Raw genomic sequence first — 15,554 nt, forward strand, 5'->3', positions numbered from 1 at the left:
ACAAGTTCTTGCCCACAATTTAAGACGAAACATCTTACAGATCGCTGACATTTTGCTCTGAAAATGAGCTATCATACAATTTGATTTGAACTTATGCATGCAAGGTTTTCTTCCTAACATAATATGAAATGGCGATTCCGTCCATGTTGTTATGAAACGCATTGAAAGTCTTATTCGAGATAACAAGGTCAAAATGTTTCAGATACGAATTTCAATTGGTCCGAATTGTCCCTTGGCAATTTCCGAATTTGAAATCAAACCGACGTTGATTTTTATCTCCATCCGGGCTATTTACGATACAAACAAAGAACACAAAAAGATTTTTGGTTAGCTTCGAATTAAATATTCTCTTCTCTTTTCCTTCAAAGGATGCTGTCGCGTTCAGTAAGAGCAGAAACCAGGAGCAGAGCGAAAGAAGACATCAAGCGTGTCATAAATGCAATAGACAAAGTCAGAAAATGGTATAAACTAGTGACTATTGATAAAAAATATGTTTTTTCTACTACTATACCACTACAAAATACGCGAGGTTGGGACCATCGGGCTGGAGTTCTGTTCCCCAACCTGCACACTCCAGGAAAATTATGTTTTTAAGAGTTGTAGTTTCATTATGAAATCAAAAAATCACCATGGCATAAGGTAGGGAGGTCAGTCAAAATATGAAGTATATAGAAAATGTACAAGTTTATATTAGTTTGAAAGAGCCCAAGAAATGTAACTTACTGGTGCAAAAATTTTTAAAATCGGTCAAGGGGTTCAAAAGTTATTACAATTTAAAGTTCAAAATTTTGGTCATTTTTCTTGCGAAGGCAAAAATGTCACATTTTGGGCACTTCTGTGGCCCACATAAGTCAAACAGGTAAAGAAATTCATACATTGTGTCTTAATCATTTAAATAAAGCCATTTCATACTTTGATTTAAGCCATTCAGGAAACTTGTATCTTAGATACAAAGAAAATTACACTTTTTTAAAATTGGCAAAAAAACACTTTGGACTTAGTTTTTTTTTTGCTATGTGTCAACAGCATCGTGAATTAAAATGCCATTTTTGGATATTCATATTTGGAAATTGGAAGGTAGTAGAAATCTGATACTTTGCTGTTCTTTCAAGAGTAATCCATTAAACAGAAATAAATAAACAAATATTATGTCAAAACCTCTGATTTGTTTTTCATTGGAATCAGAAACACTGCGACAGACCCCCTTTTTTTTAAATGTGTTTTTTCAACAAAAAAATACATTTTTGCTTACTAAGAATTCAAAAAAAATAATTAATTTTTTCTGTCACTTGTTTTGTGTGGCAATAAAGTTGCTTGACTTGAAAAATCATGTTTTTTAGCTCAAAAAAATTTTTTGAGGTCGAAAATTTACATTTTAGGGTAAATTTTAGAGCTATTTTCAGTGGAAAAAATGGCGAAAGGTCAGACAAAAAAAGACATTTTGAATTTAAAAGCAGTTTTTAGCACATGACAGTTATTGTTATTGTGATTAAATATGTAAAAACACATTTTTATCAAGAAATAATTGAATTATATTTAAAAACCAACAAGCAAATGTTGAAAAATGGGGGTAAATCGAACATTTTTGAAAATTTCAGATTTAAAAAAAAACCCGCATATTTATGCTTATATTGATCAAAATATCAACCTACCATATACTTATGTGGTACCATTTTAAAGCTTAGAATCTAAGCTATCACATGAAGATACTTTCATCTTATTTTGCTATAAAATGTTTAATGTGGATGAAAATTTGTTAGGCCTATACCTTAAATGAAGCCAGACGATAATCAAAATAAACATACATTTTTGCCGCAAAAAGTGGCAAAATAATATTATATCAAGGTCTGGTCAATTCTAAGATTCCTAATGTAGTCTTGTAATGTTTTCTTGTTTAAATAGGGTCTTTTAACATAATAATAATCTCATTATTATGTTAAAATTGAATAAAATTTCAAAAACAAATGCTGTTTTCCCAAGAAATTGAGAAAATTTTTATGAATACATTGACTTGAACCAATGCGCATCCTTTCACTATGGAACTTTGAAGCCCTAGCTGTTTCCTCATGTGTACTATTATGTACATTAAATGATAATAAACAAAATATCATCATTTGATTAAGTTTAATGAACTTTTCGAAGTTTCCATTTCAGGCCAGAAGGGTTTCTTCACCAGGATCTACTATGTCTGCCAAATCTACAAAAGAGATTATGTACATAAGGACATTACACCTATTAACATCATTTACCTTATCAATTTACTTACAGTTAGTTTACTTTCTATTAAATCATAATCTGGTTTGCTAACAATCTGAAAAAATGTAAAACTTTATTTGATATTGGTTGCTCACAAAGCGGTTGACAAAAGATGTGGCAAGGAGTTAAAAACACCAAACTTCCTTTTCCAGAATAATTATCTTCATTTCAAAACAAGAAGATTGTTTTATACGGTTATATTAATGTTATGTTAAAAAACTTAATATGAATAATTTCGCTGCGTGATCCGTCTGGTTCTTCTATCAAGTGTTGAACTCTCTTACCAATCAGGTTATCGGGTTCAGTTGTGTCTGGAACTACCCTACTTACTGTACCCCACATGGTCCTACCTCAGACTCGGCCCATATTCGTCTCATAGCATAGCCCACTATGCTGCTCAGGCCATCTGAAATAAACAAGTAGTGGAATTCAATGAATATGTACTGTGAGGCAGTTTTAAAGCAGAGTCTAAACACAAAACTAATCGACAGTTCTTGTAAGTAATATATGATTCAAATGTAAATGCTTATTTGTTACCATAATTAAAAGACTCAAAAGTTTTATTATTAAAATAAATAAAGCTACTAAACTAAATCAAAGTATAAAAACTAACTTACCATGAATTCAAAACATCTCCAGAACTCAACAAAATGAAACTAAAATGATGAAAAACAAACAGAAAATAAAACTAAATCATAATAAAATTTACATCAGTGTTTACTTTTTATATGACAAAATAAAATAAATATTTAGGCAGCCTGTTTACTAATACTTTCTTCTGAAATAAATCAATAATTAGAAGAAAAAACATAGTACAAGTATGTTTCATATACATACAACAAAAGATTGGTATTATGAGTCAATCAATGTGATCCTAAAAAGGCCAAAAAATATTAAACCATAAATTAATTAAAATTAAATGATAAATAATGTATATTACTAGGATTTTAAACCTTTTCCAAGCAATTGTACATGTATATGAATATTAAATAAGTAGAGCATCTACAATCCTCTAAAAAATGAATATGTAAGTTAGCTGTTAAAAATTGTACATGAATATATAAAGTAAACTTAAGAAGATGCAGGTCATATGTAAAATATGCAATTGCCACATATATAAATCTCATCAAATAACTTCTATTTATCAAGTAAAGTACAAGCAGGGCTACATGATAATTGTTCTAATAAAAATCATAATTAATATATATTAACTGATAAAATGAAAACCAGAAAAAAAAGTTGTGTATCATTTGAAGAAGCAATTTAAGGTTGATTTTTTTTCTACATATGATAATTTTGAATAAATAAAACAGTTAAAATAAATATAAAGAAGGTTTATGCTTAAACATGTGAGTTTCATATAAATTGGGCACTACATATAAATTAAAATTGAATTGTCAAGGAAATTAAATGCAATATGTGCAAATTCTCCCAACCAATAGAAAAAAATCAAGGTAAAATACAGAGACTTCCGATAATATAGGAAAGTCGATAAAGTCCGAAAGATTTTGAATGGATTGCAATCAAACGTTGGGAGAATTTACCTCATTACATATTCATCGTTTAATAAAAATGTTATGGAAACATATTCCAACTAATGCTAAATGAGAGTAATCTTTTTAAATCAGCTCATGCAGAATCAAACGAAAATCAGACCTTCCAAGAAGGTGAATATAGTTTTTAAGCTTGCAGATGATAAAAGGTCATTCTAGAATTTGACCTTACGGAAACAGGGCGATTAGGCTTATATTAGACATAATTTAGGTACTTACCGTAAGTGATTGGCCTCCATGGCCTAGGTCCATCGTTGTCTGCACCACCAGTCAAAAATCCGTCCAGAAAACAGTCGGTAAAAGGCATTTATCCACGAGTGTTCGAAAATCTTAACAGAAGCTATGGCGGATCAGTAACATCCGGTTAGCAAGAACGATAACCGGTCCCGCTTTAATTTTTGTGAAAACCACGCCCTGACCACCCTAATATCCAATCGATTCCGCAAGCTATTATTGTTTTTCTTCTGAAACCAGGGTTACGGATGGACGCAGAAAGGATTAAATTTTCGGAATCCGACTGTCAGTGCATTCCGGGTACGCAAAAACTATTTTTTTTCAACATGTTTTTCCTTAAAATGACGTAAAAAATATGTTTTGTAACCAAAAAATTAGCCTGACAACCGGATTATCAAAATTGAAGATATTTCCAAAAATTTAAGCCATAAATGAAGAAAATCGGTCCAGTAATAGCTTGCGGAATGAATTTTGAAATAGGTATGATCTTTGACACATAGTTTTTCAGGCGGCCATTTTTCTCAAAGTATCGTCACTTCAAACGTTTGTACCAAATGACCATCAACTCCAATAACAATGAAAGTTGTATATTTAGAAAGAGAAATGTCTCATCTTCAATTACATATATTTTTATTGTCATGCAATGGATTTTTAACCATTTTCTAACGTGTTAAAGTTGACTCAAAATAGAGAATTTTGCTCTCGCAAGAATATCGATAAACGCACTACCGACCTCCCTACATAAGGGGTTGACCATCTTTTTTCAACCACCATCAAAAGTTTGAAGGTACTGGATATTTTGACTTTTTCTTTGAAGAACTTTTGTGTAATAATATGAAACAGATTTAAACTGTAAGAGGAATAAGTAATAATCTAGAGAGGCCAAGTAGTTTAACTTGTTTCCAGTGCAATACATTTTATTTCTGGCACAATCACAAATTATGATTTTTTTATAAAAAAAAACAAGGACCTGTGAATCATAAGTCATCAAGGGGTATTTACTAACATATTCCAAGGAGTCCAACATTCTATACATGGTATTATATTCCTTTTATAAATTCACCATTGTGATTTACTATACACCCTCAAAATTTTTGTATGCATTCAACATTAAATTATTGTTTTAACATAGATCTTCAACCAGTAATAAATAAACAAAACTGATTACTGGTCTGCCATGTAGGATGCTTTCCTCACCGAAGTTGGATGATAATTAAATGCACACATGACCATGAATTTCACCTTTGCAGCGGAACCAGGTTAAACAAAAACAATAATGGCAGCCTATTACCCTTTTCATTCAACCATTCATTAAGTACATGTATACTATTTTTTTTTCAAAATTTATTAGGAAAACATCTATGTATATAGAAGCAAAGCATATCCATAAATTGTTTGAATTTTTATCGGAGGCTTAGTATTTTGACCACAGGAGTTGGGTTATGCCATTAAATATCACTTTCCCATAAGTTTGATGACGTCTTACAACTAGGTCCTATTAGTTTTGAGGGGGACTTGTTAGTGGGCTGCATTTTTCCTATATAATGGTCGGCGAGTAAATCTCCCCATTTTCAAGACAGTAGCAATTCTGGCCAATCTGCTCACTAAAATTTTATTCAACCATGAAATTTTTTTATGATAGCTCATTTTAGAGAGCAAAGTATTAGCAATCTGTTTGACATTTTTTCATAAATTTTGGACATAAAGTTGTGTCACAGAAAAGGAGGTAAAATTGTTGGCAAGAATTACTTGCTGGCAATAATTACTCCTTGACCAGTAATACAATGTAAAAGTTCTAACTCATTTTAACTATAGTCATAAATATATGTATGTGGTTGGCATTGTATTATCCCTTTTTGTTTTAATAGTGGGTCTGATACATACATGTACAATGGAATTTGTATAGAAATATACATGTAACGGTTCTCCATGGATGGTTGAATATTTCACACAAAGTGATGTAAACATACATGCATATGTATACACATCAAACTCTCATATTACTGACCACATACATTCAAATAAGATCATGATTGCCTCTCCTATCTCAGAAATGCTTTTATTTGAATGATAAAATTGGAGCTACACACGTCATGCATGTACTTGTTAATTTTTTCTGAGGTGGAATACATGTAAGTTCTTGAACACCAAGTGGAACAGCGGAAAGGGACAATGTAAGAACATCATCATGTAAAATATTTTCCAAACTTTTTTTAACATACCTGTTCCATGAATTGTAATACACGTACCTATAAACCAAAAATACCTTCTCCTATGGCACATCAGAAACATACATTTGTAATGTGGTCATGATGGTGTATACATGTAACAACCCAGTTTATGCAATAATAATCTATTTTTAGAAAATATCCATAAGTCATTATTTTATTCATTGTTTACACTGGGACATCATTATTCCAGGTAACAACTTCACAGCTGTTACAAAAACTGAATACTAAATGTTCATACTTCAGCCTTTCTGGCTTAAGTCAGAATGCCACTTCTTACATGTATGGGATATTGCAAAGGAAGAAAGTTTCTGAATTTAGATAATTATTGAAGACCATATAATAAATGCATTTTATTTTAGTACTTAAAGAAATTTGGAAAATACCCAACATTGTATGGGAAACTCAGAAAGACGTTACTTCCTGTCAGACAGAAATCAGGCTCTCAGTGTTTCTAAGCTACGACTTCACATGTATTTCACTTATAATACAAAATGTACTGTAATTAGGACTTTGTGAAACCTGAAGTAACATTAACTCATGCCACCTTTTATCTTTTAAGCCCTGTTTTATTATTCTTATATCCTTCAAATACAGTTAAATCTTCCTGATATATGGTTTGAATTATCCTTATACAAGCTCTGAATTATGATGGTCAGAATTTTTCTGTATTCATAAGGCATGTAAATTAAAACTGATTACATGAATTGTATCATTTTTGTAAACATTTGGGTGCCATCACACTGTTAACTGCTTAGCCATCACATCCCTATCTTTGAAAAGCTATGATTTTCTTTGTTTCCAATCATCCTAGCTAGCAAATGTTTTCTGAGACTAGTTCCCAGTTCCATTTAACAGAGTATGAAAATACATGTAAAAGTTGCCATGATACTTTTCTCAAGCTCCTGAATGAAAGTGGAAACCAGATATTGATGCTTTGTTTTACCTTAAGTACAATGTATAGTGGACCCAGCTGATAACACAATCATTTACATTCCTGATAAGCAGTCTTTTTCAAATTTAATAAAAGAACTATTTCAAGTATGAATTTTTATGTTTTTTAACTTAAATACAGTGTACTTTCAAAAATCTGGGAAAAAAAATCATCAGGTCATTACATACTTTATCAGTAGTATACTGATCATTTCTCTCAAAGTGAATTCCTTTGATCTGAAAAGAGTATATGACAGGTCAACTTAATATAGGGATATCAATAGTATACTGTTCTTTTGTCCTATCCATACTCCAAACTTTGGGATGAGACCATGTCTTATAGCTTGCCAGCCATTCTTTAGCATTGCTGGAGTAAAAGACTGACTAATGAAAAATAATTTTTTACTTCACTTTTTAAATATGTGCACATTAAAACGACAATTTTTAGTCAGAGAGCCTGTGTACAGTAAATTCATTTAAAACCTTGTGCTGTCTTGGTCACAGTTTGCAGGATGAGTTGCTGTTTTTTTTATACATTCATACAAAATAAAATTCTAACACAATGTATTTTAACAAGTGTCATAGCAAGTAAAAAATAATTAGCAATTCTAAAGGTACAAATGAGGGGAAATCTAAACAATTGTATGTGTTACTAAGAGGACAGCTTTTCCTGCTTAAATAACAAATGTGTTTATAATGTTTTTTATCTGTTATCTTTTATTCTGATATTTGTAGTTTTTAAAAGAGAAGATCATTGTGTTAATTTCAAGTGAATCATTTATGATTTGCATGAACATGTAGTTGTTCCTTTTACTGTTAGAACTAAATTGAACGAAATCAGATGTATACATTGTGAAAGCCGCTTGATTTAAAAGTGGAGACTTTCCTCGATATTTATAAAATACTTTGTTATTGTAGGCTTTCACAATGTATATTGTATAAAGTTATGATTTAGATATGATAATGAAATGGATTATATTTCCAGGGAAAAAAGATGGGTGACTATTGGAGACACCACAATGAAGCTGTACAAATGGGTCCCAGTCACTGCATCTGAACCTGGCCAGGTAGTATTTATATTCTAGTAAATTACATGTAGGTCATGATTTTTTATGTTATCTCTTTTGAGTTATTTTTTACCTACTATTCAGGAATGAGACTGTAACTACAAGTTATATCTTGTGCAGTTGTCAGTTATTTTTTTGTTATGTTTTTGACAACCCCTTTACTGATACATGTATGATTTTAAAAAAAACAATCTGAATGAAGATTTAACTGGAAGATATTAATTAATATTGTTTTTCATAATTATTCTATGGAACACGTTAACTAATGTCCAAAATTGATGCTTTTGTATTTGTATGTTTTATCTTTCAATAAAGAAGACATGTACATATATGCAATATACATGTACTATGAGGCAGGTAAAACTTGGAAATTCCTGAAGAAATGTAATAATAACCTTTGTAGCTGCTTGGTCCAATGTTTTTGAGCCAAAATGTCTGGTGTTCAGAAAGGCCGGTAATGTAATTTTTCCGAACACTTTTCAGAATGTTTGTCATTTTTATCTTCGAAAAAACTGTGTTAGATTTGTATTAAATTTTTGAAGCTAACGAAAATTTCCTACTCTCATTTAATTCTCATTCGCATTTAACATAGTATGAAAATAGAGTTGCCATGATGCTAATTTTAAGCATCTGAATGGTGGTGCAAACTGGATATTGAAACTTTTTGTGGGCATTTGTATAGCTGCTAGCTCTAGTCCTTTACTGTTGAACCATCTCTTATGGTTTTTTATTTCTTGAGCTATTTGGTTTTAAAAACATAGCATTAGAATTATTTGTTTTATACTTCAACAATGACTCAATAGTCCTTAGATAAAAGAATGAAATATTCTTTTTTGGACGCTTTTTTTTTGCTTGTTTTAAAAAAAAAGATTATTAGTAAATAAAAAGTTAAAGCATACATGTAATAGCATTATATTCTGTAAATTTAACTATTTTGCCAGGGTGTTGGAACAAAAAGGACACACAAAGGGAGAAGTAAGGCAGCAGCTGCTAAAAAAGTTGAAAATAAAGAAAATGCACCAAGTACAGAAAGAAATTTCCCTCCACAGGGATCAGGTATAAAACACTGGAAACGAGAAAAAAAAAACAGCATTTTTTTTTTAGTCTGTTATTTTTAATATGTATAATTTGGAATTGGCCCAAAGTATACACTACATTAGTCCTCAGACAACAATCATCTATCCTTGCACAAATTCACTATTCTGTTGTTTGAAGATTAAGCAAAACTCTAGATGATTTTATTAGCCAATTTGTCTACTGTTGATAAAGGTTTTTTCCAGCTCTGCCCAAAATTTACTTGCCTCAAACTAACTATTTTAGTGTCAGTCTCTGGTAATGTCTAGTGCTGAAATAATGCAATATCTGTATCTTGTTCAAGGACGGATTCAGGCACTTTGAAAAGGAGGGATGCCAGCCGGGGTTCCTCAGAAAAAGGAGGTGCAAAGACATTATTTACCACTTTTTATATGCCCGTATAAGACGGGACGTATTATGATATACAATTGTCCATCTGTCGTCAGCACAATAACGGACAATAACTCAAAAACGCTTTCACCAACTTTTATGAAACTTTTGTTGAGCTAAGCTCCCCTTCGATTTTTATAAATTTCGGATCTTTCACCTACTTTTATGAAACTTAGTTGAACTGTCTATATCTATTGGCATACATGTAAGCTCCCTTTCGATTTTTATAAATTTCAGATTTATCATTTCCATGTAATCAATTTTCATACTTAAAAAAGAGGTATTTTCAAGTTTTCAGACAATAACTCAAAATCACTTTCACAGACTTTTATAAAACTTTGGTGAATTGTTCATATATATTGATGTATGTTCCCTTTCCAATACTATAAATTTCAGATTTATCGTTTCCATGTGATGAAGTTTTTGACTTAAAAAAAGAGGATTTTCAAGTTTTCGCACAATTACTCAAAAACACTTTCACTAACTTTTATGAAGCTTTGGTGAATTGTTCATTTCCACTGAAGTAAGATCCGTTCCAATTTGTATAAATGTTAAATTTTATGTTTCTGGTTATGAAGTTTTATCCTTAAAAAAAAGGGTGTAAATGGCCAAGGAAATTTTATTTACTGAAAAATCATTGAAAACGGCACATTTGTTATGATGATGGACTAATAAATATAAATAAAAGGTACCAGGTAACCTTGTCAGAAAAGTGTGTTAAACCTGAGGTAGCCTTGATAGTGCCACATTTTTTGTGCATTTTTTATTTACTTTTTTTTGGGGGGGGGGGTCATTTGACAAGGCTCACAGTATTTCTAGTTAATCATATAAATTCATAAAAAGCATAAGGACAAGTTAAAAGGGCAACAGGTGTATCATTCGCTTAAAGTGCAGCTCTTTATTTGTCAATTTAACCCATGAAAATTACAAATTTTCCAATAAAATGGAGGGAAAATCCCTTGCACCCCCTTTGGATCTTTGGATCTACCACTATTGTTTAAGATTTAAGCTCAACTATACAGCATACTATAAACCACATTTGCTAAAAAGTAAGAAATTTTGCTGTACTTCAATCAACATAGAAAAAAGCTTTAAATAATCACAATCACTCAAATTTACCCTTTCAGAGGACATGATGTCACTCAAATTTTTTCTTGTAGACTTTAATTTTGCAAGTGCTTAAGTTTTGTTTGTGCTGTCTTGTTTTCCTTATCTTCAGTTTTAATTGTATTTTATGAAGTTTATCTTTGTTCCATGTTTTCACATGAGTTATTATGTCTCTTAATTGACTTTCTACTTTGATGCTTCTGTATTTGTTAATGAAGTATGATCGAATAACATGTACCGGTATGTCAATTTATATTCTTAGCAAAATTACGTTAGTTTTGTAAATGGTATATAAGCTTAAATTTTAATTGTAGCACCACCTAGTGTGTACTCAGACGACACTACACAACAATCTATGATGTCACAAGCTGATAGTGAATGTTCAGGGTTCATTAACGAGGACTCAAACCAGTCATTTGCCGAAAATTCTAACATGGCATTTTCCCAGGAGGATAGTAATGAATCTTATAGTAGATCTACAGATGTCAGATTAGGTAAGTGGTCTGGCTCGATTGTGGCGGAATACAAATAAATACTTAGGTATTACAAATGTTTCAAGGTAAAGTTAATATGTAAATGATTTAAGATATATCAGAAAACAGAGATAAAAATTAGAAGTTGCCCAGTAGCCCATGGCTTCTAGAACTTGAGCTCGGCTACCAAACTTTTGGGTAAACTTTAGTTGAACATAAATTAAATATAAAAACACAAATAAATTCTTGGTTACCAGCTTGTATTTCCTAATTTTTAACCTGGAAAATGCATTACAAAAGTGTGTGTAATCCAGCATAGACTTACTTTATCTGATTATTAGCTATATATATATTCTTTTTTGTTATAATTTAATTTCAGAAGTAAAAAGGTTTCTGATTGGATAAATAATTTCAAATATCATCTCATAGACCTAATTTTGTAATGACTGTGATGACAAGAAACTTTTTCAATGATGTACTCATTGAATTTTGGTACTTAAACTAAATTATAAGGAATGAAAGTTGTATTTTTTCTGACTACTTAAAATGACCTAAATGTCAGTGGTGCACACTTTAAAACATGTTATGCAATTTATTTAGTGTGCAATACATGATTTAGGTTATTTCTTCATAGACTGAAAAAATATAACAGTCATTTCTTAAATATTTATAAGATCTATTTGGACTCATTTGAAAAAAAGAAATTGTTCAGAGGTCAATTTCATACAAAATTTTGAGAGTAAAACTTAATTAAAGATATCACTTTGATATTGTCTGTTTTGACACCCTTGCTTATAACTTTTGTGAAGTCAACTACTGGTTTTGAAAATGATGTTATTTGTTATAATAAAATTTCTATTTTGAAGCAGAATTTGTTAAAAAAAAAATGAGATAAAAAAGAAAAAAGTTTAAAACATGCTGAATATTGTAATTCCTTATAAATGTCCTCATTTTTCAGCCATGAGTATAGTAGGAGAAGAAAAGAAATCACAAGATACTAATAATAGTAATGGTAGGTATCTCTTATGTCACCTTTAACCCACTTTGGTGGGCGAGACATACCGTTTTTGTATTGTCCTGTCTGTCTGTCATACTTTTTAAAGTGCAACTCCTCCAAAACTACTGCAACAAATTTCATGAAACTATGTAGATAGGTAGGACAATATGTTGTTGTGTATATTACCTGGAATTTATGATCCACTGAAGTTTGTTGGGGAGACGTGTTTATGTAGGCAAAAACACACATGACATTTACATCCCAATGGGATTATTGTCTCTTTGACATATACACCATACCTATTCTCGTTATATTTACATGTACACCCAGAATTTTATTTTATTTTATGAACCAAAGCTGAATCCTGGTACATAAACATATAGTTTAAATTTATCATTTTTATTTTGGTGAAAACCATACAGCAACTTCAAATACAGATCAGAGTTAGAAATAGTAGCCTGCCTGCCAGCCGGAGACTGGCTATTATTAGCAGGGCTGGCCAATTTTAGCAAAAATCTACTTAGCCATTTAGTATACAATATATTGAAAAATTGTATTCAGGACTGGCAATAATTTGAGTGAGTTTCCTACCCTGTACAAATGTAGTATATAAATGATACAATGGATACAAGAGCACACCATGTTAATTTCTATACCGTTCATATACAATGCTATTTCATATCCAGATTTTACCATTTCAATTTTTTTTTTACTGTATATTTACTTCCGATTTTGCCAATTTCTGTTTTGCTAGTTGGCCTTGTGAAATTGTCCCTGCATATACAAATGTAACAATACAAGGCTCATTTTTTTATATTTAACTCATGTATCTATGATAGGTAATAAGAGACATCCTTCAGGTCTAAAGCACAGACCATTTTTTTAGGATGGGCATGGGATTTATATTAAGTTAGAAAATTTTTTTTGTACAATGGTGAAATAATAATTTTTTTCAGGGCAGCCTGACATTAACATTGTCGAGTAATGATGGAATGAATTATAGATGTATATTTTTTTGCTTGAATTTGAAAATTTTTTTTGGTCAAAATAATCCCAATCCCGACTCCTATGTATAGAAAACAGGTGGTGCCTAACTGAGTGAAGTTGAGCACGTAAATGAACTCTTTTTTCTCTGGGTTACATCTCAACACCAAAACAGCAATTTGCAAAAATAATTAAGTACAGCTTTGCCTAAAAACCAGGCAGAGGGTTATATTAGGTGATTAATGCATTTTTAACGCAGAATATTTTTTATAAAAAATCCTTCTATAGGCCCCATAAAAACTGTATGGGAAATATAAGTGCAAATAAAACTACTCCACTGGAGATATGAACACTTTAAGTTTGAATATAATCTACTACAGGAAAAGTACAGAAATTTTTTTTTACACTATAATCAGTCAAAAAATATTTCACAATAAGTAGCATATCCAAAGTGAAGAACATAGGCAGAGTTGTTTTTAGGACCTAATAAATGTATTTATACAGTTTCATTGATTATCTGAGGGTATGATGGATCATGGGAAGAACCAGACTTAAAACTTGTCTGATAACTACTTTTAAACCTGTTGATGATTTGGTTTTTCAAGCAATAAATATCAGATACATGTATTGTTTAAAGAGAAACTTACATGTATTAAGACTTGTTAAATGTTTTGGACTATGGAACAGCTATTTTATCTTAGCATAAAAAAGTGAGAAGAATAAATTAAGCACTTTAATTTTAACTTATTTAAATAGGACATATCTTAACATTCAAAGAACATGTCATGCAGTTGATTCAGTTAGTACAATGTACAATTTTTAGAAATTGCTGATGAATTTTTTTTTTCATCCAATTGAGAAATGAACTTGAATAAAATAAGTATTGGGATCAAATACATGTATGTAAAAAAGATTCATTGATCTTTACATACATGTATGAAGAATTCTCAACAATAAAAAATTCAGAACCTACAGTGTGGACTTACATTGTTTTATTTCAATGATGTTATCTTTATTGGCTTTTAACTTTGATTTTTTTTTTATAGATTCCAACTCTAAAGATTTAGACGAGTCACCTAGTAAAAAGCAGAAACAATCATGATTGTTGTGGTCTTTATTTAATCTTGTGCAATGTAAAATAATGATGATAATTGGTATCAGCAAAGGAAACTCATCATGGAATTTGCAGATTGGTGTCCTGTATATTTAGCAACCTACAGTTTTTTCTACAAGCCATTATGCAAAGTATTTTGTCACTAGAGAATGAATCAAAGTACTGTCTATTTCTTTATACAATTAAACCTGTCCAAACCTGTCAGACTGAATGAATTGTATGTTTTATTTACACAGGTTTAAATCTGGTTTAGACAAGTTGTTTATTTTAAGTACCAGTCCATATTAAATTCAGACACTGGCTATGATAAGGTGATTCATGGTGTAGAAAAACCCACGGAACCAACAATGTTTTTTTGGTCTACATATGCTATATTTTTATGTGGCAATAGTTCTCTCTGTATTTAGATCTGTAATTTTTAGAAAATTACACTTTAACCTCATGCTAGAATCAACCAAATTGAAACCAAATCAAGAATGATAACTCTTGAAAAGTGGTAATATCATCATCATGTAAAATCTTTGTAAATTTTTTTGTAAATTTTATCTCAAAAGTGCAAACTCCAAATGAAAAACTAAGACTGGTTATATAATCTATAATGGTTTCTGAACAAAAACTGAAACAGAATTCAGTGGTTTTTTTTACATGCAGGAATCACCTTCTGGCTGATTTTTATAAATACTGCTACTTTAAAAATGTTTCGGTCAGACAGATTACACTGTAAATTGATGTACCGGTATGTTTATCAATCAAATTATTTAAAGCCTCTAAAAGATAATTAAAACGAGGTCTCAGTTTTTCTTAAAGGAGTCAAAGTGAATTGAAATTTACATTCTACTATAGACATTCAGTGAAATGTGTTCATACATGTATCCGTATATTGTTTTGTATAAACTGTAGTTTTTATGTTATGTATAAGATACAAGTAATTCAAATACAAACATTGTAAATGAATGATCTCTTAGAATAAAAATAGTCTCTGAAATTCTAGTTACGACTTATAAGGAGGGCCTAAGAACCTTTGTGTAAATGATTGTGTAATTGCTTTAATTTTAATGCCTTGTTTACACAAGAAATGACAAATTTTAAGTGAATTGATTGGAATCAAATACATGTAAATGGGCCTTATCCAATCACAATTGAT

The 15,554-nt window shown here is 30.7% G+C and overlaps 1 protein-coding gene and 1 long non-coding RNA gene across 4 annotated transcripts; one reads left to right on the top strand and one right to left on the bottom strand.

Annotated features, from left to right (window-relative positions):
• The first annotated feature begins 272 nt into the window (after positions 1–272).
• On the top strand, positions 273–15,400 carry LOC148607800 (uncharacterized). The gene is made up of 6 exons (XM_088544069.1): positions 273–461; positions 8,190–8,271; positions 9,213–9,327; positions 11,157–11,336; positions 12,274–12,327; positions 14,343–15,400. Exons 1-6 carry the CDS (start codon positions 370–372, stop codon positions 14,396–14,398), a joined length of 579 nt encoding a protein of 192 aa, XP_088400195.1. The 5' UTR covers positions 273–369; the 3' UTR covers positions 14,399–15,400.
• Positions 1,237–4,787, bottom strand: LOC148607801 (uncharacterized). Of its 3 annotated transcripts, XR_015914972.1 has the most exons (3): positions 4,029–4,787; positions 2,874–2,912; positions 1,237–2,662 (listed from the first exon to the last, which is right to left on the bottom strand). It is a non-coding gene; the product is annotated as an uncharacterized LOC148607801 (long non-coding RNA). The 3 variants fall into 3 exon arrangements; XR_015914970.1 differs by lacking the exon at positions 2,874–2,912; XR_015914971.1 differs by having other exon boundaries at positions 1,237–2,912.
• Positions 15,401–15,554: the final 154 nt, after the last annotated feature.

Source organism: Perna viridis, chromosome 9 (genome assembly GCF_037379345.1).
Source record: "Perna viridis isolate PV_CMFRI_1.1 ecotype Kerala chromosome 9, ASM3737934v1, whole genome shotgun sequence".
NCBI lineage: Eukaryota > Metazoa > Mollusca > Bivalvia > Mytilida > Mytilidae > Perna > Perna viridis.

Excerpts from the sequence above, each read along its gene's own strand:
- LOC148607800 (XM_088544069.1), top strand. The coding sequence starts at position 370 with ATGCTGTCGCGTTCAGTAAGAGCAGAAACCAGGAGCAGAGCGAAAGAA. Across the intron at positions 8,272-9,212 it reads CTGCATCTGAACCTGGCCAG|GGTGTTGGAACAAAAAGGAC; the intron begins GTAGTATTTATA and ends CTATTTTGCCAG. Across the intron at positions 12,328-14,342 it reads AGATACTAATAATAGTAATG|ATTCCAACTCTAAAGATTTA; the intron begins GTAGGTATCTCT and ends TTTTTTTTATAG.